Source organism: Dipodomys merriami, unplaced genomic scaffold, assembly GCF_024711535.1.
Source record: "Dipodomys merriami isolate MVZ:Mamm:240054 unplaced genomic scaffold, mDipMer1.0.p SCAF_33, whole genome shotgun sequence".
In the NCBI taxonomy this organism is placed as follows: Eukaryota; Metazoa; Chordata; class Mammalia; order Rodentia; family Heteromyidae; genus Dipodomys; species Dipodomys merriami.
This window is the reverse complement of record NW_027204826.1, coordinates 8237944-8263182: the sequence shown is the minus strand read 5'-3', so window position 1 is coordinate 8263182 and position 25239 is coordinate 8237944. Positions and strand designations below refer to the sequence as shown.

The 25239-nt window shown below is 48.8% G+C and overlaps 1 protein-coding gene across 2 annotated transcripts in view; it reads right to left on the bottom strand.

Moving 5' to 3' along the window:
- The window catches only part of Atp10a (ATPase phospholipid transporting 10A (putative)), an 89517-nt gene that overhangs the window by 4712 nt on the left and 59566 nt on the right, over window positions 1-25239 (bottom strand). For both annotated transcript variants that reach the window (XM_070043072.1, XM_070043073.1), the window contains exons 9-17: window positions 25029-25223; window positions 22464-23064; window positions 21623-21726; window positions 21414-21540; window positions 16255-16439; window positions 12234-12561; window positions 8603-8679; window positions 5786-5911; window positions 444-644 (exon numbers count right to left, since the gene is read on the bottom strand). In XM_070043072.1, coding sequence (XP_069899173.1) covers window positions 444-644; window positions 5786-5911; window positions 8603-8679; window positions 12234-12561; window positions 16255-16439; window positions 21414-21540; window positions 21623-21726; window positions 22464-23064; window positions 25029-25223 — 1944 coding nt within the window. The remainder of the gene's footprint in view (window positions 1-443; window positions 645-5785; window positions 5912-8602; window positions 8680-12233; window positions 12562-16254; window positions 16440-21413; window positions 21541-21622; window positions 21727-22463; window positions 23065-25028; window positions 25224-25239) is intronic.

The window sequence follows — 25239 nt, the reverse complement described above, 5'->3', positions numbered from 1 at the left end:
CCCCAAGTAGTTGGCCCAGGCTCTAGTGAAAGGGGCAGAATGACCACTCACTACCACTTCAGGGAAGAGCTGCTACGCTCCTATTGGTCAATTTTCTCCACAGGATGAACTCCCAGCATTCTCTGTTTCATGGTGGGCTGAGGCAGAGTGACCCTATTGGATGTGGTAGGACCTTCAGGGAGGGGGGGGGTGATATCTTTAGGTCCTTGGGCCCTTCAGGCAATGAATGGATGGGGATACTCGGGTCTCTTCCTCCTTTGTTTCCTGCCTCCTGATGTGAGCAGTTTTCTCTGCAGTAGGCATTCCACCTAGTCATTCAGAGAGAAGTTCCTGATTTGTGTGTGTGTGTGTGTGTGTGTGTGTGTGTGGTGTGTAGACTCTTGGAGATTGGTGCTTTTTCCAACAGATGAATGTGGGGGATGCAGAGACCAGCAGGTGCTCACCTCCATATTCTGGCCACTTCTGTAGAGCTGTGGCTCACGTAGCAGCACGTCGGCTGGCACGTCCTTGTCCAGCACCCCAGTCACAAGCTGGGGGAGTGACGAGAAGAGCAGATTAAAGAAGATCAGATACCACTGGTCGATCATGGAAGATGCGGAGAAGCCACAGTAAAACTGGAACCAAAACAGGAGGCACACGAACATCTGCAACCAAGAAAGGATGGGTGAGGCCAGAGGGCCCGGGCTCTGCCTGCAAAGGAAGTCCCGCCCAGGTTCTAAGACCCTGTAGAATTCTAGTCAATTGAACCAGCATCCCTGTGGAGTTGTAATGTAAATCACATCAACAGGCAGCAATCTCTTTCAAGACAGCCCTGTAGGGAGTCCTGCTACAGGCTCTTCCTCTCTCCTCTTCTCCAAACCTTCCTTGTCCCCATCACTAGGGGGACTGGCCAATGGGAATTTGGAATTTCCAGGAGCAGCCCTGGCAGGATGAGGTTCTGTGCCTGAAAAGCTAGTGATGATTAATTCATTGAACACAGAATCAAGGGTTGAGTGGGACAAGGGCTCTTTACATTTTACAGGGACTTGGTGGCTTCTTCTCTGATAGCCTCTTTGTGCCCTCAATAAAACCTGCCTGGGCTACATCCCTGATCCTGAATTCCTCCTCCATCACCCTTCTCTTTTTACTTTTCATTGGTGACATGGTCTCTAGGTAGTCCAGGCTGGCCTTGAACTTGAAGTCTTCCTGCTTTAGCCTCCCTGATGGGACTGCAGGCATGTAAGTACCATGCCCAGCCCATACTTTTTTTTTAGTTTTTTGTTTTTAATGAGGAGCAGTGGACAATGGATCAACTCCCATTCAAGAGAAAAGTGCCCACAAGCACAAAAGCAAAGGCAGCGATGGTATGAACATTACAGCGTAGTGGGATTATATCCTGGGCTCTCTTCCGAGGACACAATTTCATCTTCCTCAAGCCCAAACTCTGAAGGAGGGGGAGCACAGCAAGTCTAGTACCAGGTCCTGAGTGTGGACTGGCACCCTGAGTGCATTTATACGGGGTAGGGCGGAAGGCATGGTAGTCTAACAGTTGCTACGCACTGCAGTCTGGATCTTAAATGCGCCCACGTGGTAAAGGCTTGATCCCTGGTGGTGATGTTTTCAGGAGGGATAGAGGTGGGGCTTAGTGGGAGGAAGTTAGGTCATTGGTGTAAGGGGGCACAGCCCCTCCCTGTCTTTCTTTTTTTTTTTTTTTTAATTTTTTTTATTGTAGAGATACTATACAGAGGGTTACAGTTACATGAGTGAGGTAATGAGTACACTTCCACTTCCTCTTGAACATTGTTACCCCCTCCATTGTTTTCCCCCTACCATCCCCTCCCTCCCTCCCTTCCCCAAGGTTCCTTTTTTTTTTTTTTTTTTTGATCGTGATTAAGTGATTACTTAATTTCCGGAAATTCACAGTATTGTGGAATAATGATGCTCATTTAAAGTCACAAGTTCATTCTAACTTTCCTGGAGCAAATTGTCTATCACAGTCTGTAATATATAACGGTGCTCATATGTTATATACCATATATGTGATCAGCAGCATGGGGATATTTAGTAGTGGTTCAACCAGATGAGTGGGAGTTCTTTGTTTCTTAAGTCCTGTTAGTTTTGTCATATCACCTAACATTTTGGATTCATCATCCACTTATCAGGGAGACCATGTACTGTTTGTCTCTTCGTTCTTGGCTTACCTCGCTCAACATGATTCCTTCTAGCTCCATCCATTTCCCTGCAAATGCCATTATTTTGTCATTTCTAATGGCTGCATAATATTCCATTGTGTATAGATACCACAATTTTTGGATCCATTCATCTGTGGTGGGGCATCTAGGTTGTTCCCTCCCTGTCTTTCACTTCTTAGTTCATGGGGGCGGCAGCTTTGCTCTTTTCATGTGCCAGGACAGGGCTGAACAACCACTGAACGAGGAACTACCAGCCCAAATAAACGTTTCCTCCTTGTAAGTTGTTTATCTAAGGTATTCTGTTATAGTCACAAAACAGCCTTAAATTAGTTAGTTGTGTAATGTGGCATAGCTCATGGCAGTCTTCTCTGCCAAGTACTGGTTATGAGGAGTAAGGAGCTAATGCTTTTAAAGTACTCGCCAGAGATCCTGGCACAAGCTAGGAACTTCCTGTTCTTCTCTGTGGCATGTTCTTAGTTAAGTGAAATAACATCATTATATTCTTTTTGAGCAGGGGCAGATTTCTTACTGTTCCCAGAAAAGGAAATGGGAGGTTCCAAGATGTTGAGTGGTTTGACTATAATCATCATGTGAGTAACCCAATTTGTTCAACCTCAAATGGTTCTTGGTCTGGGGTAAGGGAATGAGGCAGGGGTAAATGGACGCTTTTTGTTGAGTACTCCCTGGCCTGGGTTTTGTTTCTGAAATCATAACTATCTACACCTTGTTGAACTTTTTTGATTTCTTTGAGATTTGTCTTCTTGACCTGAAAAAGGCTTGTTGAGATCAGAAGGGATGGCTGGTTCTCTCTCTGCATGTTTCAAGCTATTATTTAAGTCTCTTAACATGCAATTTTTTCCCTCCCTAGCAACAACTGACAAATTGGGACTTTTCTTTTTTTTGTTGGTCATGGGGCCTGGGTGCTGTCCCTGAGCTCTTTCATGCAGGCTAGGGCTTTACCACTTTGAGCCACAGCACCACTTCCAGTTTCCTGGTGGTTCATTGGCGATAAAGAGTCTCACACAGACCTTCCTGCTCTGGTGGCTTTGAACTGGGTGATCCTCAGATCTCAGCCTCCTCAGCAGCTAGGATGACAGGCAGGAAGCCGCCGGCGCCTGGCTGAACTTTTCCTCACTGACTTTCTTTCCCTTTCTACTTCCCATGGCTGACTTTCTCACTTTGTCCCCCCCACACTTCCCCACCCCTCAGGCTCAGCCTTGTGAGTCACTGGTGAGTGACTGCAATCAAGGGAAAGGGGGAGAAAAAAATACCCAGATAATTGAGTTTCTTTTTTCCTGTAGTACCAAAGAGCTTTGTTCCCAAACCACTGTTGCTATGGAAACGGTCCTACTCTGTTCTTTATTAGAAGGGAAGGCCAACGTATCGTGTTAGGAGCCATTATCCCTGAACCCTTCCTGTGGAGAGATGCTTGTTAACAAGGCCCTGCATCTTTTATGAACTAAAAACAGGCGACCCTTTCCCCTCCTTTTGTTCTCCAATAAGGAAAGACAGCTTTAGATCATGGCAGGCTGGAGCCTGTGTCCAACTCGGTGCTACCCTGACCTTAGTGAGTTTGCATCTACAATGTTGAATGCACTGGCTTATGTCATTTTTTCCTCCCGTCCTTCCGTTTTTCTTTCCTCTCTCTTTTTCTGCGCTCTTTCTGGGGCTTGAATGCAGGGTTTGGAGTTGTTCCTTAAGTTCTTTGCTCAAGGATCTCACTCTATCACTTGAGCCATGCCTTTTGTCTTTTTTTTTTTGGTCAGTTATAGGGCTTGAACTCAGGGCCTGGGCACTTCACTGAGCTCTTTTGCTCAAGGCTAACACTCTACTACTTTGAATCACAATGCTACTTCTGGTTTTCTGGTGATTCACTGGAGATAAGAGTCTCAGACTGTACTGCCTGGGCTGGCTATGAACCATGATTCTCAGATCTCAGTCTCATAAGCAGCTACAATTACAAGTGTGAGCCACCAGCACCTTTTTTTTTTGGTAGTTAATTGGAGATAAGAGTCTCTTTCTGCCCAGGCTAGCTTCAAACTCAGTCTTCTGAGCACAGCCAGGATATATAGCCAACAATACCAGGTTATCATTCTTGCAACCGGAGTTGTTAGCTCAATTCCCAGGTTTTATTTTTTAGGTAAAGAAAAATCCAAAGAAGGTAAATACAGCTGGTCCTCAACTTACCATGATTTGACTTAGGGTATTTTTTTCTACTTTTTTTTAAATTCCTGGTACTGGGATTTAAACTCAGAAACTTGGCACATGTAAGGTGAGCACTCTACCATTTGAGCCATACCGCCTAATAATTTTGCTTTTAGTTTTTCAGGTAGGGTCTTGTGCTACCTTTGCAACAGCTGGCCTCAATCCTCAATCCTCCTTTCCCCATCTCTGGAGCAGATGGAATGACTAGTGTGGACCATCACAATTCAACATGACTTTTTAACAGCTTCTTGGTGCCTTCCTCTGAACTCTGAATGTCAACTTTGCCAAGGCTGGGGATACGCAGTCCAGTCTTCTTCTGAAATGCTCAGCCGTGGCTTTGAGCAGCAGCTCCAAGTCAACCACAAGACCATGGGGGGAAACAGCCAATACCCTACCATACGCTCATGTAGTTAAGTGTGATGGCGGGTAGGCTAGGTGGAGCTCATGTAGCTACTGCATTTGCAGCTTGCCGTATAACTGATGTGTAATGAGTATCAGGACGACACAGCTCTACAGTAAGCCAAGGTGCACCTCGAACTTGCTTCAGATTCCACTTGTAAAGAATGAAGGAAATAAGGCTGGATTCCAGCCTGACCATTCCCATTGGCTGTCGATTCCTGGGAAGGGGGAGGAGCCTCTGGGTTTACAGCTAAGGCTTCTCAGTGCTGGGTTGTGAGGACGGGAGGGCTGAACTCCCAAGGGAGGAACAGTGCACGTGCCGAGTCTTTCCATTAGACACACCCTGACGGGGGTTCTGGGCCTCCGTACTCATTTGCTAGAAGATGTTGGAAAATGAAATGAGAGAGAGTGGGTGGGAGAAGTGGAGAACAGAACGGTAGGCATCACAAACCACTGAGAGCATGAACAAGAGGTACACAGGCGACAGATTAGAGATAGCATGGAGATTTTCATATGAAATGAGAAAAAAATACGCCTTTTATTTTACTTTTCTTTTTCAGCAAAGTATGGGATGATCTTGACTAGACAATTACCTCTATGGGATGCCTATAACAGATCATTTATCCTGAGAGTGTACCTATATTGGTTCCTTTAGTCCCAAGAAACAACCAAGCAACGTCTCAGCAGAGCATCTCGAAACTTCCCTCCCCACTCTCTCTCTCTCTCACTCAAGCTGTTCTGGGGCTTGAACTTGGGGCTTCATGCTCTCCTTTCTTTTTTTCGTTCTTGCTAAAGGTTGGTGCCTTGCCACTTGAGACACAGGCCCCCCCCTTTCAGCTTTTTGCTGGTTAATTGGAGAGAAGGGTCTCGTGGACATTTCTGCCTTGCGTGGCTTTGAGCCACGATCCTCAGACCTCAGCCTCCTGAGTACCTAGGGCTCCAGATGTGAACCACTGGTACCCGGTCATACACCGCAGTCACCTTCTTGGTGACAGGTGTGTAATACGTACTGTGTTTTTGTAGAAGAAGTACAGCACCATGTTCGCCAGGCGGGAGTAGCACCAATGGCCGTGGACAATGAGGAGTTTCTCCAGGTATCGGAATCTGGGCACTGCAAAGTCACTGGCCATCACTGCCTTGAGAGGGAGGGGAAACTTGGTTATCAGCGATGCCTCTTTGTCATAAGCCCTGCCCCCATTCCCAAATGCACGGCAATGGATGGATGGTGGGAAGAAAATCAACAAAAAAACCCGCCCAGCTTCAAGCTCAGGGTTAGGTGTGGCTTTGCCCTCTTCCCCCCCTCATCATCTCTTTCCATCAAAACCAAATGATTCTCAATAGGCACTCAGGGAGAATGCTTTACAGGACTTACTTAAAGCTTCCGCGGATGAACAACAGGTAATGGGGTAGATGTAGCAAGGTCTTGTTTTTTGTTTGTTTTAATGTCGGTTTTTGTTTTTTGTGGGGTTTTTTTTTTTTTGGTGCTGGTTCTGGGGCTTGAACTCAGGGCCTGGGCACTGTCCTTGAACTATTTTGTTCAAGGCTAGCACTCTAAAGCTTGAGCCACGGCTCCACTTCCAGCTCTTTTGGCTATTCACTGGCAATAAGAGTCTCACGGGCTTTCCTGTCTTGGTTCCAACCACAATCCTCAGATCTCAGCCTCCTGAGTGGCTAGGATCATAGGCGTGAACCACTAGCACCTGGCTGAACTCCTCTTTAAGGTCTAGGTGTCGAGTGAAGGGGCACTGTGGTGAGTCCTTTGCTGTGGTGGCTGGGACCTCAGGGGTAGGGGCTGCGCCACTGAGAAAAAGCCAGGATAAAAAGGAGTTTGATCCCAGGCGCTGGTGGTTCACACCTGTAATCCTAGCTACTCAGGAGACTGAGATCTGAGGATCGCCGTTCAAAGCCAGCCCGGGTGGTAAAGTCTGTGAGACTCTTTGTTTTTTTTTTTTTTTTTTTTTTTGGGGGGGGGGGTCCGGTCGTGGGGCTTGAACTCTGGGCCTGGGTGCTGTCCCTCAGCTCTTCAGCTCAAGGATAGAGCTCTACCACTTGAACCACAGCGCCACTTCCAGCTTTTTTCTTTTTGCTTATGTGGTGCTGAGGAATTGAACCCAGGGCCTCAGGCATGCAAGGCAAGCACTCTACCACTGAGCCACCTTCCCAGCCCTGTCTGTGAGACTCTTATCTCCAATTAACTGTCAGAAAACCAGAAGTGATGCTGTGGCTCAAGTGGCAGAGTGCTTGCTTGCCTTGAGCTGAAGAGCTCATTGACAGTGCCCAGACCCAGAGTTTAAGCCCCATGACCTACCAAAAAAAAGAGAGCTTGCCAACCCAGGCTTGGTAGAGAGGCCATTATATGCAGGGAGATGGACAATGAAAAACACTTCTGCATCTGCTGAGAAGCTAGGACTGATCTGAACCACCATATTGAGAAGCCTGGCTCCATTAGAATCCTAGCCAAGGAGCAACAGCATCAGGGACTGAGTTCGAGTTCTGGTCTCAGACATAAAAAAGAAAAAAATGGAAAACAACAACAACTGTGGCTGGAAACAAACTTGGAAAACAAGTACTGCAAATGTACAGATTTTCTTCCTTGTTATTAGTCCCTAAACAGTATCACAAACATTTATACTGCATTTGCATTAGAAGTAACTAGAGATGATTAGATGTATATTAGAGGATGTACGCGGGTAATCTGCAAACGTTGTATGAATTCATGTAAATGTATTTCTGGATTTGGGCGTCTACAAGGGTCCTGGAGGCAGTTCCCCACAGATATTGAGGGATAGCTACACCAGGCCTCCAGCTGAGGATCTGTTACTTGAGTTATTTAATATTAAGAAAACATTAACTAGCTCTGTACAGGCCTCCTACCCATAAGAAAGTGCTTAAATAAATAATCACCGATCAAGTGAATGTGTAAGTAGTTCCATTAATTAATAAGTGGCGATCAACCATCCAGTTTTTAGAAACACACTGAATTAAGTGTTCCCTAAAGTCTCCATTGGAGCAGACACCACTGGCTCAGATCTATAATCCTCGCTATTCAGGAGGCTGCAGTCTGAGGATCATAGTTCAAAAAGCCAGCATGGGCAGAAAAGTCTATAGGACTCATCTCCAGTTAACCACCAAAAAAGCCAAAAGAAGTGGAGGCATGGCTCAAGTGGTAGAGCACCAACCTTGATGGAGAAAGCTAAACAAGACAGCGAAGGCCCTGAGTTCAAGCCCTAAGACCAGCACGCACGCGCGTGGGTATTACCAGTGTTTAGGAATAGAAAATAGAGAATGCGGGGCTGGGAAGGTGGCTCAGTGGCAGAGCGCTTGCCTTGCATGCATGAGGCCCTGGGTTCGATTCCTCAGCACCACATAAGCAAAAAAAGAAGAAAAAAAGCCGGAAGTGGCGCTGTGGCTCAAGAGGTAAAGTGCTAGCCTTGAGCTGAAGAGCTGAGGGACAGCATCCAGGCCCAGAGTTCAGGCCCCACAACCGGACCCAAAAAAAAAAAGAAAATAGATAAGAGAATGCTTCCCAGGGCTAACCTGGTTTGCTGGTGCTAACTCGCCTTGCCTCCTGCTAAACCAGATCTCCCCAAAATACACGTGTATAGATATGGGCAGACACAGGTCTTGCACATTGCTTTGTAAATACAGAGCAACTGACATTCCACCGTGTCTTCTGCTCCTTACTAGCTTCGCAAAAGGCCAGTCCTCAAGGCCAATTCCTTAGCTTTGTCTGAAGGTGCCCAGAGGAAAGTTAAGACAGCTTGAAGAATGACAGGACAAGAGGCCAATGAGACTGGTTCCAGCGGACAGCCCCTATTGGTCAGTACCTGCATGCCCTCTTGGCCTGAGATTCCCACGCCCACGTCTGCCACCTGGATCATGCTGACATCATTGGCTCCATCACCTACAAAGAACAAAGGCAGGAAGAGTCACTTGGGATGTATAGAATAAGGAGTGTGTGTGTGTGGTGTGTGTGCTGGTCTTGAGGCTTGAACTCAGGGCCTACATGCTATTCTTTAGCCTTTTTTTTTGCCCCCACTCAAGGTTAGCACTTTTCTATTTGAGCCACAGCTTCACTTCTGACCTTTGGTGGCTAACTAGAGATAAGAGTCAAAGACTTTTCCTGCCCAGAGTGGCTTTGAACCATGATCCTCAGATCGCAGCCTCCTGGGTAGCTAAGATTATAGGTGTGAGCCACTGGCAGCCAGCTGAGCAGCACAGAAGTAAATTGGCTTAAGATGAGGTCCCCACTAGATTGGGTTTTGTGAATGAATCATGGGGAAGATCAGAGAAAATAGCAATTCTAGCACCTTCTCTGGGAGGAGAGGTAAGCAGTTTGAATAAACTAGAGGTTGCCATCTGGCTAATCAAGAAGTGCTCCCCAAAGCAGTTCCACACTGAGTCACCTTTTAATTCGATGTTCCCTCTACAGTATTGGCTCTGGTACAGACACAGCCCTCGGTGTCTGGCATAATGAAGGATGCGCTCATCATCCCCTTTCTTGTTTACAAGAACTCAGCTATTCCAGCCAGGCAGCTCCAGTTCAGACCCACCCCAGCAGTTTACCCTCACCTACATGGAAGAGCTTTCATTCTGCCCAGCAACTACAGAGATTTTTTTTTCCCCTTCGCACTGATTAGCACTTAGTGTGTATATCTTTTGGTCTCTCTGAGGACGTGATGAATAAGGATTTCTGCTTATTCTGTGGAAACGACTGGCCAAAAACGGGTTTTAAGATCCTAAGGACAGGAGTTCCCACCACCTTCAGGAAGAGGCAAAGTAGAGATATAAAAAGCATTAGCCCTCAGGGGCAGTGAGCATTCTGGGAGCTCGTGGCAGAATAGCTCAAATCATAGAAGTCACAGGTGCACTAATGATACAACATGAAGATAAATGAAGGCAGAGTGTAGCCATAAGCTGGGCACTGCCCCGTAGCTTTATCACTCAAGGCTAGCACTCTAGCGTTTGAGCCACAGAGCTCCACGTCTGGCTTTTTCTGTGTGTGCTTGTTCTGGGACTTGAACTCTTGAGCCTTGTTGGCTCTGTCCCTGAGTTTCTTTGGCTCAAGGTTTGCACTCTTACCACTTGAGCCACAATACTTTTTCTGAGTAGTTTCTTGGAGATAAGAAGTCTCACGGCCTTTCCTACCCAAGCTTGGCTTCCAACTGCAATCCTCAGAACTCAACCTCCTGAGTGGCTGGCTGGGACTGTAGGCGTGAGCTCCTTGCACCTGGCTGACTTTGGCTTTTTGTTGGTTAATTAGAGACAAGAGTCTCTCACATGTTTTCCTGCCTGGGGCTTGGCTTCAAACCTCAGTCCTCAGAGCTCAGCTTTCTGAGTGGGCTGGGATTACAGGTATGAGCCACCAGCCCTTGGCTTGGACCTCTGCTTTGTGACTCGTGGGCGGAGTCGGCTGCTGAGCAGGCTGTGAGAACATCATTTCCCACTCACCCCAGGCTTTGAGGCAGACTCGTCCTCATGTTCTCTCGGAGGGTCCCGAAGTACCAAGGACTGTGGGTGAGCAGTGAGTGGCCTGGAACCCATGTTTAGGCAGTAACCGACTGTTCTTACCACCCACTTGCTCCAAGAAACCCCGAGGGCCACTCCAGGTACATGATGATAAAGACGGATCCCAGCGTGTTAAGGGAGCAAAGGCTGTGTCTGCTTGACAACTGCTTTGATCAAGGACCTCACTCTTTACCCTCTCCCCCCTCCCCCCGCCGCCCCACCCCGCCACCTTTAAGGCTTTAAATCAGCCTTCTCCTACCTGATGAGGTGCCCATGAGGTCAGGATGTCAACCCTCCCTCTACAAGGGGTGATTTCTGGCGGACACGTTGACCATGGGTTATCATGGTAGACTCCGCCTTTCTGGCTTTCTCACCACTAGGTGGCACTGCAGAGTCCCTGAGCCGGTGCTAGAGACTCAGCTTGACCCCCAAGTAGGAGAAATTGCCCCTGGGGGAATCTACTGGAGAGCAACCTAGAAGGTTCTTCAGCTAATAGTGCTTAAAGATACACGTCCTTAAGTTTACTTAATGAGGGAAAACTATGGCTATTCAGATCTCGTTGTTTGTATATGATATAAAACTGTATGGCTATTCAGATCTCGTTGTTTCTATATAAAACTGTATGGCTATTCAGATCTCGTTGTTTGTATATGATATAAAACTGTATGGCTATTCAGATCTTGTTGTTTCTATAAGATGTCCATCTTAACACCATTTGTGAAGCTGAGCTCACAAGAGATGTAGGGGGCCAGGCGCCAGCTGCTTACACCTGTAATCCTAACTACTCAGGAGGCTGCAATCTGGAGGCAATTTGAGGTTCAAAGCCAGCACAGGTAGAAAAGTTGGTGTGACTCCATCTCCAAAGAACCAGCCAAATATGCTGAGCTAGAAGTGTGCCGTGGGTAGGCAAGCCGAATGAGAACATGAGTCCACGCCTGGTGAGGGAGGGAGAAGAGGAGAAGAGGAGAAGAGAGAAGAGAGAAGAGAGGAGGGGGAGAGGGAGGGGAGGAGGGGAGGAAGGAAGGGAGGGAGGGAGAGAGGCAAAGAAACAGAGTAGGGATTTTGATCATTGCAGTTTCTGGGTCCCTACAAGATATAGCCTCAGATCCCAAAAGACACAGAGTAACTCAAAGCCCTCATAGAGGGCGTTTTTTTCTTAGCTTGGGCTAATGCTGGGCACCCGGGACCTTCCTGCAGCCAGGACTATCTGGGTCAGACAATACCTTATCTGTCTTGTCTTCTGAAATTACCACTGGGTTATTGACTTCTTAATACTGCTGTGTACCTACTACTATATTTTGTGGCTATCCAAGTAAGCTCTCTCTCTCTCTCTCTCTCTCTCTCTCTGTGTGTGTGTGTGTGTGTGTGTGTGTACAGGCACATGCTGTGGACGTGCTTGTGTACCTACAGGGGGGCTTGAACTCAGGGCCTCATTCTTGTTTGCTTGCTTTCTTTTCTCTCTCTCTCTCTCTCCCTTCCTTCCTCCCTCCCTCCCCCGTCGCTCTTTTTCTTTTCTTCTTTCTTTCTTTCTTTCTTTCTTTCTTTCTTTCTTTCTTTCTTTCTTTCTTTCTTTCTTTCTTTCTTTCAAGGCTCTTATCGCTGGCACCACACCTCCATTCCCACCATTTTGCTGCTTTATCAGAGATAAGGTTCTCACAGACTTTTCTGCCAGGGTTGGCTTCAACCCTCTGTCCTCAGATCTCAGCCTCCCGTGTAGCTAGGACTACAGGTGTGAACCAACAGCGCCTAGCTTCCAGTTAAGCTTGACATGTCTAGAACTTGCCACCCGAGTTATCACCTCAGTAACTGTGTTACAAATGGAACCAACAGTGAAGAATTCCCCCCCTCCCCACAATTGTTTCAGCGCTGTGTGGAAGGAGATCAAACATCCAGGCTGTAAGGGAGGAAGCGGCGGAATGAGACAGCCATGGATTCTGGGCAGATACTTGCCTATGGCCAGCGTCATGGCCTTGAGCTTGCTTCGCACCAGCTTCACCACCATGCTCTTCTGCAGAGGGGTGGACCGACAGCAGAGGACTGAGCGGCACTGCTTGGCCAGGAAGAGAAATCTGTCCTCCAGGTTTTTCTCCAAGGCATAAGCTAGGCTTCTCCCGTCGATCACGAGGCTGGGGCTGGGGCCGGAGGCCGAGGACGTGGAGGCTGGGTAGAGAGGGGAGAACCCCACGCTCACATTGCTTTCCGTGTTCTCGGGGGCGCTGTAGGGCCCCCTGGATTGCACATACTGCAGGCACTGATCCAGGAGGGCTGCACACGCTTCCTGAAAAGGACATGAAGAGGGCGGTGCGGTTCACTCGGGGGTCACACCACGGACTCCCCCGGTCACCCGGTGGCGCTGGGAGCTCTGAGCTGACTGTTTTCCAGGGCCCCAGGCTGCCAGGTCCCATGACCTGGGGGGGGGGGGGGAGGGAAGGGGAGGATGACCTCCAGAAAGTTTAGCTGAAGGGGGGGGGGAGGTCTTTCTTTCTGCAAAGGAAGAAAACAGTAGATGCTTGAAAGATGGATCATGTTATAATGTAAAATGTCTCACACCAGGTGAGATGATTGGCTTAGTTCTGAGGCCCTAACCTACCTACCTTCCTTCCTTCCTTCCTTCCTTCCTTCCTTCCTTCCTTCCTTCCTTCCCTCCCTTCCTTCTCTCTCCTCTTTCTCCCTGCCTCTCTTCTCCCTCTCTCTTTTCTTTCTTTCCCTTCCTCCCTTTCCTTCTCTTTCGTTCCTCTCTTTCTCCCTGCCTCTCCTCTCTTTCTTTCTCTCTCCCTACTCCTCGCCCTCCCTCCCCCGCCTCTCTCCTGGCACTGGGATCTAAGTCAGGGTTCCCCTTCAGCCTCCTCAGGTAGCTGGCCCTTTACTACTTGAGCTATGCCTCCAGCCCAGCTTTTAGGCTGGTTATTTTGGAGACTGAGTCTCAGAGACTTTTCTATCCAGGCTGACCTCAAGTCACAATCCTCGGGATCTCAGCTTCCTGCGTAGCTAGGATGGGGTGATGCGTTGGTGTGAGCCACTAGCATGCAACTCAAACTCCATATTTCTTCAATATGAGCTCTGTCTAGTGACTTCTTTGAATGAGTATAGTGTGGGCAGAAAAAGAGAAAAGTTTACAACAGAAAAGCCTAAGAAGCAAACACCAAGTCAACAATAAGTCAACAGCTGGGTGCTGGTGGCTCACACCTGTAATCCTAGCTACTCAGGAGGCTGAGGCTTAAGGATTGCAGTTCTAGGCCAGCCCAGGCAGGAAAATCTGGGAGATTCTTACCTCCAATAAACTACTCAGAAAAGCTGGGCGCTGGTGGCTCACGCCTGTAATCCTAGCTACTCAGGAGGCTGAGATCTGAGGATCGCGGTTCAAAGCCAGCCCGGGCAGGAGAGACCGTGAGACTCCTATCTCCAATAAACCACCAGAAAACCGGAAGTGGCGCTGTAGCTCAAGTGGTAGAGCGCTGGCCTTGAGCTGAAGAGCTGAGGGACAGCGCCCAGGCCCAGAGTTCAAGCCCCACGACCGACAAAAAAAAAAAAAAAAAAACTACTCAGAAAAAGCCAAGTGGTGCTGTGGCTCAAGTGTTAGTCTTGAGCCAAAGCAGCTCAGGGACAGAGCCCAGGCTTAGAGTTTAAGCCCCAGGACTGGCACAGAAGTCAATTAAATAAGTAAATAAATAGGACTGGAGGCATGGCTCAAATGATAGAGCGCTAGCTGTAAGCCAGAAAGTTGAGAGGGAGAGGGAGATGTCCTGAATTCAAGCTCCAGTCCTGCTACAACACACTAAAATTAGAAATAAAAAAAAAAGACCAAACTGAAATTCTAAAATGCAGGTTCTCATACCATAGTGGAATTAAACTAGAAATCAATAAGAGAAAGACCACAGGAAAAACCTTCAGATGCTTCAAAATGAAAGTGAATCCTTCTAAACAAACTCAGGCTCAAACAAGAATTTTCAGGGCAACGATTCCAAACACGATCTTGAGCTGTATATGTAGATGAAAGCACAAAATTGTGCTCGTGAGAAGCAGAAAAATATTCTCAGATCAGAAACACATGCCTGTATTTTGAGAAACTAGGAGAAGAAATCGAACACAAAAGAGGCAACAGCAGATATCAATAAAATTGAAAACAAAAAAATAAAGGACAAACGTTCATCAGTGAAACCAAAATCTTCCAGGCACTGGTGGCTCGAACCTGTCATCCTAGCTACTGAGAAAATTGAGATCAGAGGATCAACCCTTCAAAGCCAGCCTGGGCCAGGAAAATCTGTGAGACTGTTATTTCCAATTAATGGAGCTGTGGCTAAGTAGTAGGAGCAGAAAAAGCTAAAAGACAGCTCCCAATCCTGAGTTCAAGCCCTAGTTACCTGTACAAAAAATAATAAAGAAAGCAACTAAAACCTTGTTCTTTGAAAGATTGATGAAATTAGTATACTGCTATTAAACCTGACCAAAAGGGCCAGGTGTATTGGTGCATGCCTATAATCTCAGCTGCCACAAAGGCAGAAGAAGAAAATGCTTTTGAGGCCAGCCCAGGCGAGAGTTAATAAGACTTTAAGAACTGCAGTAGAAGCAGAAGTGGGGAGGGGTGTGGTTCCAGCAAAGCAGTACGTGCCTAGCAACCACCAGGCCCTGAATTTAACTCCTAGTAACAGAAAACAACAACTGACCAGAAGAGAAGGCTCACATGACCAATATCATAAATAACTAAATAAACTAAAAAAATAAAAGGAGGACTATCATTGAAGGTCCCTCAAACGTTAAAAAGAGGATTTAGGCTGGCACCAGTGGCTGATACCTGTAATCCTAGCTACTTAGGAGGCTGAGATCCAGAGGATCTTAGTTTGAAGCCACCAGGGACAGCAAAGTCTTTGAGACTCTGCAAATAAGCAAATGCTGGCTTCAGTAGTATAGTGGGGGGGGGGGGGGGAGGGAGGAGGGGGAAGGGAAGGAGGTATTATGAATAGGTAACAGTGTCTGAAAATCAGGGTCTGGGTGTCAAACTGTGAAGGAATTAGCAAGTCTGGTTTTGAGCCTTAGAAAAGCTTTTATCGCTTTGATCATTTGCCCTATCGAGAATCTATGAACCAGCCCCCAGACTACATATACATAAAACAAATATATATATATATATTTGTGTGGGCCAGTTCTGGGACTTGAACTTAGGACCTGAGGGCTGTTCTTGAGTTATTATTATTATTATTTTGTTTGCCCAAGGTTAGTGCTCTACCACTGGAGCCACAGCTCCACTACAGGCTTTTGGGTGGTGAATTGGAGATAAGAGTCTTACAGATTTTCCTGCCCAAGCTGGCTTCAAACCTCGATCCTCAGATCTCAGCCTCCTGAGTAGCAAAGATTGCAGGCGTGTGCCACCCGTGCCTGGCCCAAGGCCATATTCTGAGTTGAGCTCATGCTTGGCTCCAGAAGTTTGCTCAGAGCCGGCACAGAGGCTAGTAGGTGAGGCTACATGCTCCTTACATTCTTGGGGATTTAAGGGACACACGTGACTTGACTGCAAAGATCCTTGGGTCCCTGTTGGTGTATCCCAAAGACAGCTACTGATCTAGAGGAAATCAATGCAAAATGGAGCCCAGAGTTGGCCACACACACACACACACACACACACACACACACACACACACACACACACACACGTGACCTCCTGAGCAAAACAAATTCTCCCATACTATAGTATGTCAAGGATAAAAAGGTCCAACTTGGTGATCCTCAAGTCCAGCTGTGTATTCTTTTGGCACTATAAAAGAAAAACCTCCACATCTTCCAAACATATCCTAAAGTCCCAGAGACAGAGCTCCAGCACCTAGCGGGGGGGGGGGGGGGGGTGTTTCAGGAAGCAAAGGACCTTCCCACAGCTGCTCCTAGATGGCTTCCCCAAAGGAGCCCTGCCATGAGCCCTCCCCTACCTCCTCCCAGGACATGGGGACACTGAGGCAGAGCCTCCCCGAAACCAAGCTACCTGGGAATCAGCATTGAGAGTGATGACTTCCTCGCCATGGTCTAGGAGCTTGCAGGCGTACGCAATGTTGATGGCCGTCTCTTGTTTGTCTCCAGTGAGGACCCAGATCTGCAGGCCGGCTTGCCGAAATTTAGCGATGGTTTCTGGGACTCCATCTTGCAGGCGATCCTCAATCCCAGTGGCCCCTGATCACATGGAGCGGTAGTGTGTTAGCCCCTCCCCACCTGCATGGGCTCCACTGAACACATCAGATACACCCTGACTGCCTGCACCCTGCAGAGGGCGCTACCCACAGGCAAAGCCATTTCTCATTTGGAAAATGGTCGTGATTCAACACTGCGGAGCTGCTGGCGTCACTGAACATCCCTGTGTGCAGACTCCAAGGGCCTCGAGTTCCTTCTGCTTTAGGCAGCGAACTCAGAACTTTACAGATGAGTTGTGAGGCAGAGGCGCAAAGGGCCATATTTAAAATCTAACGTATCCTCTGGCAAGTTTCTGCCAACACCACCATTGCTCAGTGCCATTCACTACCAACATTATCTGTTTAGTGTCAAGACTGAGGCTTGAATTCAGGGCCTGGACGCTGTTGCCTTAATTTCTTTTCTTCTTCTCCTTTTTTTTCTCCCAATTTCTTTTGTTGGTCATAGAGTTGGAACTCAGGGCCTGGGCGCTGGACCTGAGCTTTTGTGCTCAAGGTTGGCGCTCTACCACTTTGAGCCACAGCGCCACTTCTGGTTCTCTGGTGGTTCACTGGAGATAAGAATGCCATGGACTTTCCTGTCAGGGCTGGCTTTGAATCCTGATCCTCGGATTGATCCTCCTGATCCTCCTGAGTAGCTAGGATGACAAGGGTGAGCCACTGGTGCCTGGCTCCTAATTTAGCTTTTTTTTTTTTTTTGCTCAAGGATGGTGCTTTTATCACTTGAGCCATACTTCCAATTCTAGCTTATGTGTGTAGGGGTGGGTGGGTGGTCGTATGCACACTTGCTGGTTCTAGAACTTGAATTCAGGGTCCGAATGGTCCCCTGTGCTTTATTATTTTCTTAATGATAATGAACTACCTCGAGACATACCTTCACTTCTGGCTTTTTGTGTGGTTAACTGGAAATAAGAGTCTAAAGACTTTCCTTCCTGGGCAGGCTTCCAATTACAATACTCAGAGCTCAGCCTCCAGAGCAGCTAGGATTACAGGCAGGTGTCACCGGCTGCTAACACCTTAAAACTGGAACTTCCCAGGCTGGGTATGCCTGTCATCTCAGGTTCTCAGAGAGAACCTGATTGGGAAAACTGTGACCAACTAAACAAAAAGTTAGCAGGACCCCATCACAATTACTATGCTGAGCACGCCTGTGATTCCAGCTACAGGATGACTCAACAGGAAGACAGCCTGTTTATGCATAGCCAGCCCAGGCTAAAACATGAGGTCTTATACAGAAAATCACGAAAGGCAGAGAAGGGACAGAGGGCATGGTTTACGTGGCAGGGTGTCCACTTAACAAGCATGAGACTCTGAGTTCAAATCCCAGCCAAAAAGAAAAACAGAAATGCCAGGTGCTGGTGGCTCACACCTGTAATCCTGGCTACTCAGGAGACTGAGATCTGAGGATCATAGATCGAAGCCAGCCCACACAGGAAAGGCCATGAGACTCTTATCTCCAATTAACTACCAGAGAACCGGAAGTGGTGCTGTGGCTCAAAGTGGTATAGTGCTAGCCTTGAGTGAAAGAGCTCAGGGACAGCACACCAGGCCCTGAGTTCCAACCCCACGACTAACAAAAAATAAATGTAAATAACAGAAAACAAAACAAAACAAAAACCTAAACCAAACAACAACAGCAACCAAAAATACCCTATAACTTCCTTTATTTCAGGAGTTACTGGCCAATGAGCTCCCTCTTGGGTCCCTCCGTTAACCTGACCTAGAAACCCTGTGGGTCTGGGTCAGGCACAGAATTCTAGGAAACTCTTAGAATTCTGGAAGGTTCACCTGACCTCAGCATGAAATACGGCAGTGTTCAAAGAGAAAAGGCCTTTATTAAGTGATCTGAAGCGCATCGCCCAACGTGGCTGTATGTGATATAACTTATGTAACTCTGGCTAAATGCCCATGGGACCCTGGGGAGGGCTTGGCATTTGTGAGTGTTAAAAGTATGGGAGATTGGAGAGTTCAGAGTTGGGTTGGGGCCACCATGCCACCTCTGTGCCAGGTGGCTTTTCCATGGGAAAGGATAAGATGTCCCCTGTAGTGGAGCTACAGGTGACACTCCAGACGAACTAGCAAGAAAATGGCCAGAGGTAAAGGTGCTGGGGGGAGGGGGGGAAAAGGAGGGAGACAAATAGAACACTCTCCTCTGAATTTAGAGTCTTTGGCCAGAATGTGCAGGAAAAGAAAATTTCCAGGATAAGGTGTGGATGGGGAACTTTTCCACTGATGGTATTTATTTGTGGGTCTCTCGAGGCTATGAAACACTAGGATCTAAATGAAAAGATCTTTAGAATTAGGTACTTGGTTCAGAGAGATGAAAAAAATAAAGCTAGCTGGGCGCCGGTGGCTCACACCTGTCATCCTAGCTACTCAGGAGGCTGAGATCGGAGGATCGCGGTTCAAAGCCAGCCCAGGCAGGAAATTTTGTGAGACTCTTATCTCCAGCAAAACACCCAGAAAACTGGAAGTGGCGCTGTGGCTCAAGTGGTAGAGTGCTCTCCTTGAGCTGAAGAGCTGAGGGATAGTGCCCAGGCCCAGAGTTAAAGCCCCATGACAGACCAAAACAAAAAATTAAGCTCAAGAGTTAAAACAACACTATATATACCCCTAAATGGCCTATTCGTGGCTCCAGCCATGGTCCTAAATAGTGGTGAGGATCGCTTTTATTTTCTAGCTTAGGCCTTGCCATTTAAAACCTAAATACAGCTGGGCACCAATGGCTCACGCCTATAACCCCAGATACTCAGGAGTCTGAGATTTGAGGATCATGGTTCAAAAGCCAGCACAGTTGGGAAAAATCTATGAGACTCTTATTTCTAATTAACCACCAAAAAGCAAGAAGTGGAAGTATAGCTCAAGTGGTAGAGTGTCGGCACTGAGTAAAAAAGTTCAGGGACAAAACCTAGGCCCTGAATTCAAGCTCCAACACCAACACCTTCCCCGACAAACGAACACCATACATATAAACTGTGCATGGTGACTCCTGTCTATAATCCCAGGAGGCTGGAACAGGGAGGTCTCATTTAGGAGGCCTGGGCCTAAACCATGCTCAAAGATTTCAGGACATCCCTTTTGCCCTCCCAGGGCCCTGAGCACATCGGCATTGTTATTCTTGGCTCATAAGAAAACCAAGAAGAAAAAAAAAAAAAAAAAGACTCACTTGCTTGCTCAAGAGTGTAATGACGAGTTCTCGGCTGAGCCAGGACAGAACAATCGAGCCCAGATCCCAGATCAAGACAAGAATTCATCCTGAAATCTCACAGTCACATCCTTCCCAAATCTCAGGGAGGAGATGGCACTGCTAACAGTGGGATCACTGTCCACTGGAAGAGGGTTCCAAGCCCTCTGCCACTTGAACCACACCCTCGGCTGCTTTTGCTTTGGGTTTGTGTATCAGATAAGGTTCTCAAGTTTTTGTCTACGCCAGCCTCATCCTTCCCATCTCCACCTTCCAAGTAGCTGGGATGACAGGCATGCAACATCACCCCTGACCTTGTTGCTTGCTTTTTGGAAAATAAGGTCTGTCCATATTACTCAGGCTGGCCTTATCCTCCTGGGATCCGTGGATGATCTCTCCTCATGCTTAGACTCCAGAGTAGCTGTGACTATATGCATGTGGCTCCACACCCGGCCGGGGAGAAGCCCATGCTCATAAGACTACCCCAGTTCCTTCAATCCAAGTAAGCAGAATGTCTTTTTAAGAGGAAGAGGTACATTGTAATTCGCACTCAAGGATGCAGTGTGGAATAGGTCACCAGACCTCCGGATCTTGGGGCTTTCTGAATAGTTCATGGTGGACATTACAGGAAGTTCCCGTGTGTATTCATTATGTCTACCACACATTATGCTATTAAATATTAATCGCTATTCACTTAGATATGTGTCTATTAGATATGCACATATAGAAATGGTAGATCACCCAACTCTTCTGCCCAAGGAACTAAACACAAGGTAGTCTTTTCTGTTAAATGAAAAACAACAACAACAACAAAAAAACCCAACAGAATTCTGGAGCTTTGTGTATGACTAGTGGGGGTAGGGGGTTCTGAGGAGGGTCCCCAAGTTGCAGGGAGTGTCTGATATTGTCACCAATTCCTCTGTGAGGACAGAGCTGGCAGCCCATGCATATAAAGACTGACAAATCCCTTTGCCACGTCAATAAATATTATATTAAATATCTCAAAGCTGAAATTCAATATTAAAATTAAGTGCAAAAGTATGAATGCCCCAATTTATTACCAGTAGTGATCAGTATTTATGAAATATAAATAGGAACACCCCCAGAAGGAAATTGCACATTTCAATAAAAATGAGCCCGTCTTCTTTAGATCCCAAGTGAATCTGAAATATTTATAAAATGCAAAAATCAGCGGTTTCTGGAGCATAAATGTTCTCCTGGGTTTGTCTGAGGGATGAAACACATCAGCCATCAGTTATCCAAAGGCTGGCTTGATGTTGGGCCCTAGTGGTTCACACCTGTAATCCTAGCTAATAACTCAGGAGGCTGAGATCTGAGAGGATCCTGGTTTGAAGCCAGCCCAGCGTCATCTCCAATTAAGTAGCAAAAAGCCCGAAGTACAAATGTAGTAGAGGAAGAGCCCTGGGCGGAAAAAAACCAACCCAAAGCACAAGGACCTGAGTTCAAGTCCCAGTATGGCACAAAAGAAAAGAACTTGTCAAAAGCTGGGTAGAGGGCAGGCAGAGTGGCCGTGTAGACAGAACACCTGCTTGCCATATGAGTCCCCTGGAACTTGCCATATGAGTCCCCTGGAACTCTCTCTGGGTCCTGGGAGACAAGCTACCATGGGGCCAGACCCAAGCTAGTCCCTAACCAGGCTCAGCCAACTCAAGAGCGTGCCCAGAGCCGGGCAGGGCCACCTGCTCCAGATCACCAATCTCTCTGCAAGCTCAATTCCCTTCCAACCCCACCCGGCAGCTGGAAGGGATAAATTACCCAGCAGATGCAGATTGGTCTCCAGGCGGATGGCAGACTGGAAGAGGAGCTCCTCGCGGTTGTCCACGGCGGATTCGGCTTCCAGGTGGCTTTGCAGCCAACAGGCATACTCTTCTTTGCTCAGAACCTGTGGTTGAAGGCCAGGCGGAGGTGAGCGGGGCGGCGGGGCGGCCACCAGAGGGAGCCCTCGAGGGGCGGCCCCCACTCACCCTCTTGGCGATGCACAGGGTGCGCAGGCCTTCCCCCGCGTACTGGTTGAGGTAATTCTGTGTTTTGCTTCGGATCTTCTTTTGATGTCTCCCCCTGGCATCGTCTAGGTGGGCAGGACAAACGGGCGACGGTGAAGGAGTAGGAAAGGGCAAACCAGGATGTCCTGCTGCAGATCTACCCTCTTTCTCCCGGGGGCCCTTTTCTTCCTTTTATGAAATAGTAGGGTACCCCGCCTCCCCAGAGTTCCAAGTCCAAAGCTGGCTGTTAGTTTGAAACAGGGGGTTTGGTGGCTCAGGCCTGCAAGTCCTGGGTACTCGGGAGGCTGAGATCTGAGGATCCTGGTCTGAAACCAGCCTGGGCAGCAAAGTCTGCGACTTTGGTTTTTGTTTTGCTTGAACTCTGGGCTCTGTCCCAAAGCCCCTTGGATCCTTTTATGGCTCAAGGCTAGCACACTACCACTTGAGCTCGACAGCACCACTTCTGGCATTTTCTGGGAGGACTTGGAGGTAAGACTCTCTCGGCCCTTCCAGCAGGGCCGGGCCGGTGGGGAGCAGGGGCGTGTGAGGAGCAGGGGCGCGCGGGGAGCAGGGGCGCGCGGGGAGCAGGGGCGCGCGGGGAGCAGGGGCGCGCGGGGAGCAGGGGCACGGTGCGCGGGGCGGGCGTGTGGGGAGCAGGGGCGCGTGGGGAGCAGGGGCGCGTGGGGAGCAGGGGCGCGTGGGGAGCAGGGCCGGGCCGGTGGGAAGCAGGGGCGCGGCGGGCGGGACGGGCGCGCGGGGAGCAGGGCCGGGCCGGCGGGGAGCCGGGGGGGGGGGGGGCGGGCGGCGCGGGGCGGGCGCGCACCTGGGGAGCAGGGCCGCAGCAGGTCCATGAGCATGGAGTCGGCGCCCTTGGTGTAGACGTTGATCTCGTCGGTGAGCGGGTGGCGGATCACCACCGACATGCGCTTGCGGATGGAGTCGAAGCCCAGCGTGTGCAGCAGCTCGAAGGTGAGGCGGCCCAGGTGCGGCAGCTCCACCGACACCTGGTCGTGCAGCCGGTCGGCCAGCCGGCAGCTGTAGGCGCGGGCCGCGTACACCAGCGCCGCCTCGTCGGGGCTCTCGGCCTCGTAGCGCAGCTCGGGGTCGGCGGCGGCGGCGGCGCGGTCCGGGGCCTGCGCGCGCTCGGGGCTCCAGCCGTCGGCGCCCTCGGGCCCCTCGGCGCCGTCCGTGCCGCTGGCCTGGCTGCTGTAGCCGTTGCTGGCCAGGGCCGGCGCCGGCTGGCCCAGCCGGTCGAAGATGCTGTCGTGGGACAGGTTGGACAGGAAGCTGGACCCCGACTTCTGGCTAAACTTGGTGGCCAGGCTCCCGCTGCTGCAGCCCGAGGCCAGGCGGCTGGGCGTGAACCTCCGCAGGAAGCCCTCGATGGTCTTCACGGGGGACTTGAGCTCGAACCTCACCCGCACCTGCGGGAGAAGCGGGAGTCAGGAGCGAGTGGGGACCCTGGGGCCGCTGAGGGGGGGGCGGGGAGGGGCGTGGGGGGGCGCCCACTTTGCAGAGAGGGACTCAATTCGCCACGGCCAGGCACAAAACTGGGCCTTTCCTTCCCCTGATCAAAACGTGCTGCAAAAGAGTGTGTCATTTTGTTAAAAAAAAATTAAATTAAAAAAAAATCACATTTCTAAACCCCAAAGAACCTTCCTTAGTAAATTATCTATTATTATTGTTGTTAATTTTGTGCTATATAAAATATCTTATAAAATATTCAATATATTAACTATTAAAGTAAATATATAAAATATGTATATGACATACTATATGTATATAGAACTATAACATAATATGTAATTAGACATGTTCTATACTGTACATATATTATGTAATTATATAATTATACACTAGTATTTAATATATATTATATAATTATACATGATTATAATATAATTATATAATATAACAGGTTATGTTATTTAAAATCATATTAAATATATGGTTATATGTTTATGTGTTATATATAATAGGTAATATGTATAATACACATAATTGCTACACTGGTTGTGTCTGCCGGCCAACCTAGACAGCTCAGAGACTTACACAACGCATGTGCCAGTGAGCTTTAATGTGGGTAGAATTACTGCATTCAGGCCAGAAAGGAGCATCTGTGTTCTGCCACAAGAAACAGCTCCTCCTTGGAACAGGCAGTATGAGAGCCTCTCAGTGCCCAACCCTGTCTACTTGGGATCCACTAGGCTCACTGGGTTCAGCTAGGTTCAGCTGTGCCCAGAATAAGAGGAGGTAGGGGCACAATTGAGTCCTTGTATGCCCTCATCTTCCCCCCTGCCAGGCTGCCTGGCTTGCTGGCCCATCCACAGGTTCAGCCCTTGTGATGCGTGGCCCACCTGCAGGCCTTCTGAGGAGCCTGTGGGTTACACATAAAACCTTCCCTTCTCCTGGGGCAACGATGGCTCACGCCTGTCATCCTGGCTACTCAGGAAGCTGAGATGTGAGGATCAGGATTCAAAGCCAGCTTGGGCAATAAAGTCTGTGAGACTTTTATCTCCAGTTTCCCAGCAAAAAGTCACGAGTGGAGGGGTGGCTCACGTGGTAGAACATCAGTGTTGGGCAACAAAGCTACAGCACAGTAAGTGTGCCCTGGCAATGAATGTGAGCCCAGTACCAGCATAAAAACAAACAGGCAGGGAAGGTGGCTCAGGGGTAGAGTGCTTGTCTCACGTGCATGAGGCCATGGGTTCGATTCCTCAGCACCACATAAGCAGAAAAAGCTGGAAGTGGCACTATGGCTCAAGCGGTAGAGCGCTAGCCTTGAGCTGAAGAGCTGAGGGACAGTGCCCAGGCCCAGAGTTCAAGCCCCAGGACTGACCAAAAAAAAACAAAAATCAGCAAATAAAAACACCTTTCTTCTCTTCAGAAAGGGCCTTCATATGAGCCCAGACCCAAACCAACTTGATTCCTGTTTCTCCCCCTAGGTAACCTGACTGATTCTCATCCACTTCACCACAGGGGCCTCGCTGAATTCTCATTACTATGCATCTGACATGCACTCTGAGCTTCTCCATAAATCTTCACCCATCACCCCAGGGCCCAGTGAGGTACCAGAAGCACAGACATATCTAAAGACATGAAGTCAGAACGCCCAAGCCCCTTATCCCAGAGTCTGGATTGGAATCCAGCTTGCCCCCGCCCCCTCTTCCCGTGTGGCTCTGGGGTGCTGAGTGCTGAGTGGATCATTGCAGTTTCCTTCTGCCCCCGCCCGAGTCCCGGAAACACTGAGGCAAGCTGAGACCTCCCAAACTCACCTGTCCACCCTTCACATTTGAGAGGTGCTGTTGAGGCTGAGTGGCACCCCCTGCAGGCAGGGCGCATGCCTGAGTCCCTTCGGGGAAGACCGAGGACAGAGCACTTCACTTGCCTTTTGTCGTGGCTGATCCGGGGAGGTGACCACCACTGTGTTGCAGATGGTGAGCGCAATGAAGAAGTCGAACACGTCGGACAGCTCGGGCGAGAGGTGGGCCAGGGGGCGTTCCTGGTGCCTGGCGATGGACAGGCGTCGGTCACACTCGCTCACCTTCTCCAACAGCTTTGGGTCTGGCGTGATGTCTTTCTCCTAGGGGAAACAGATA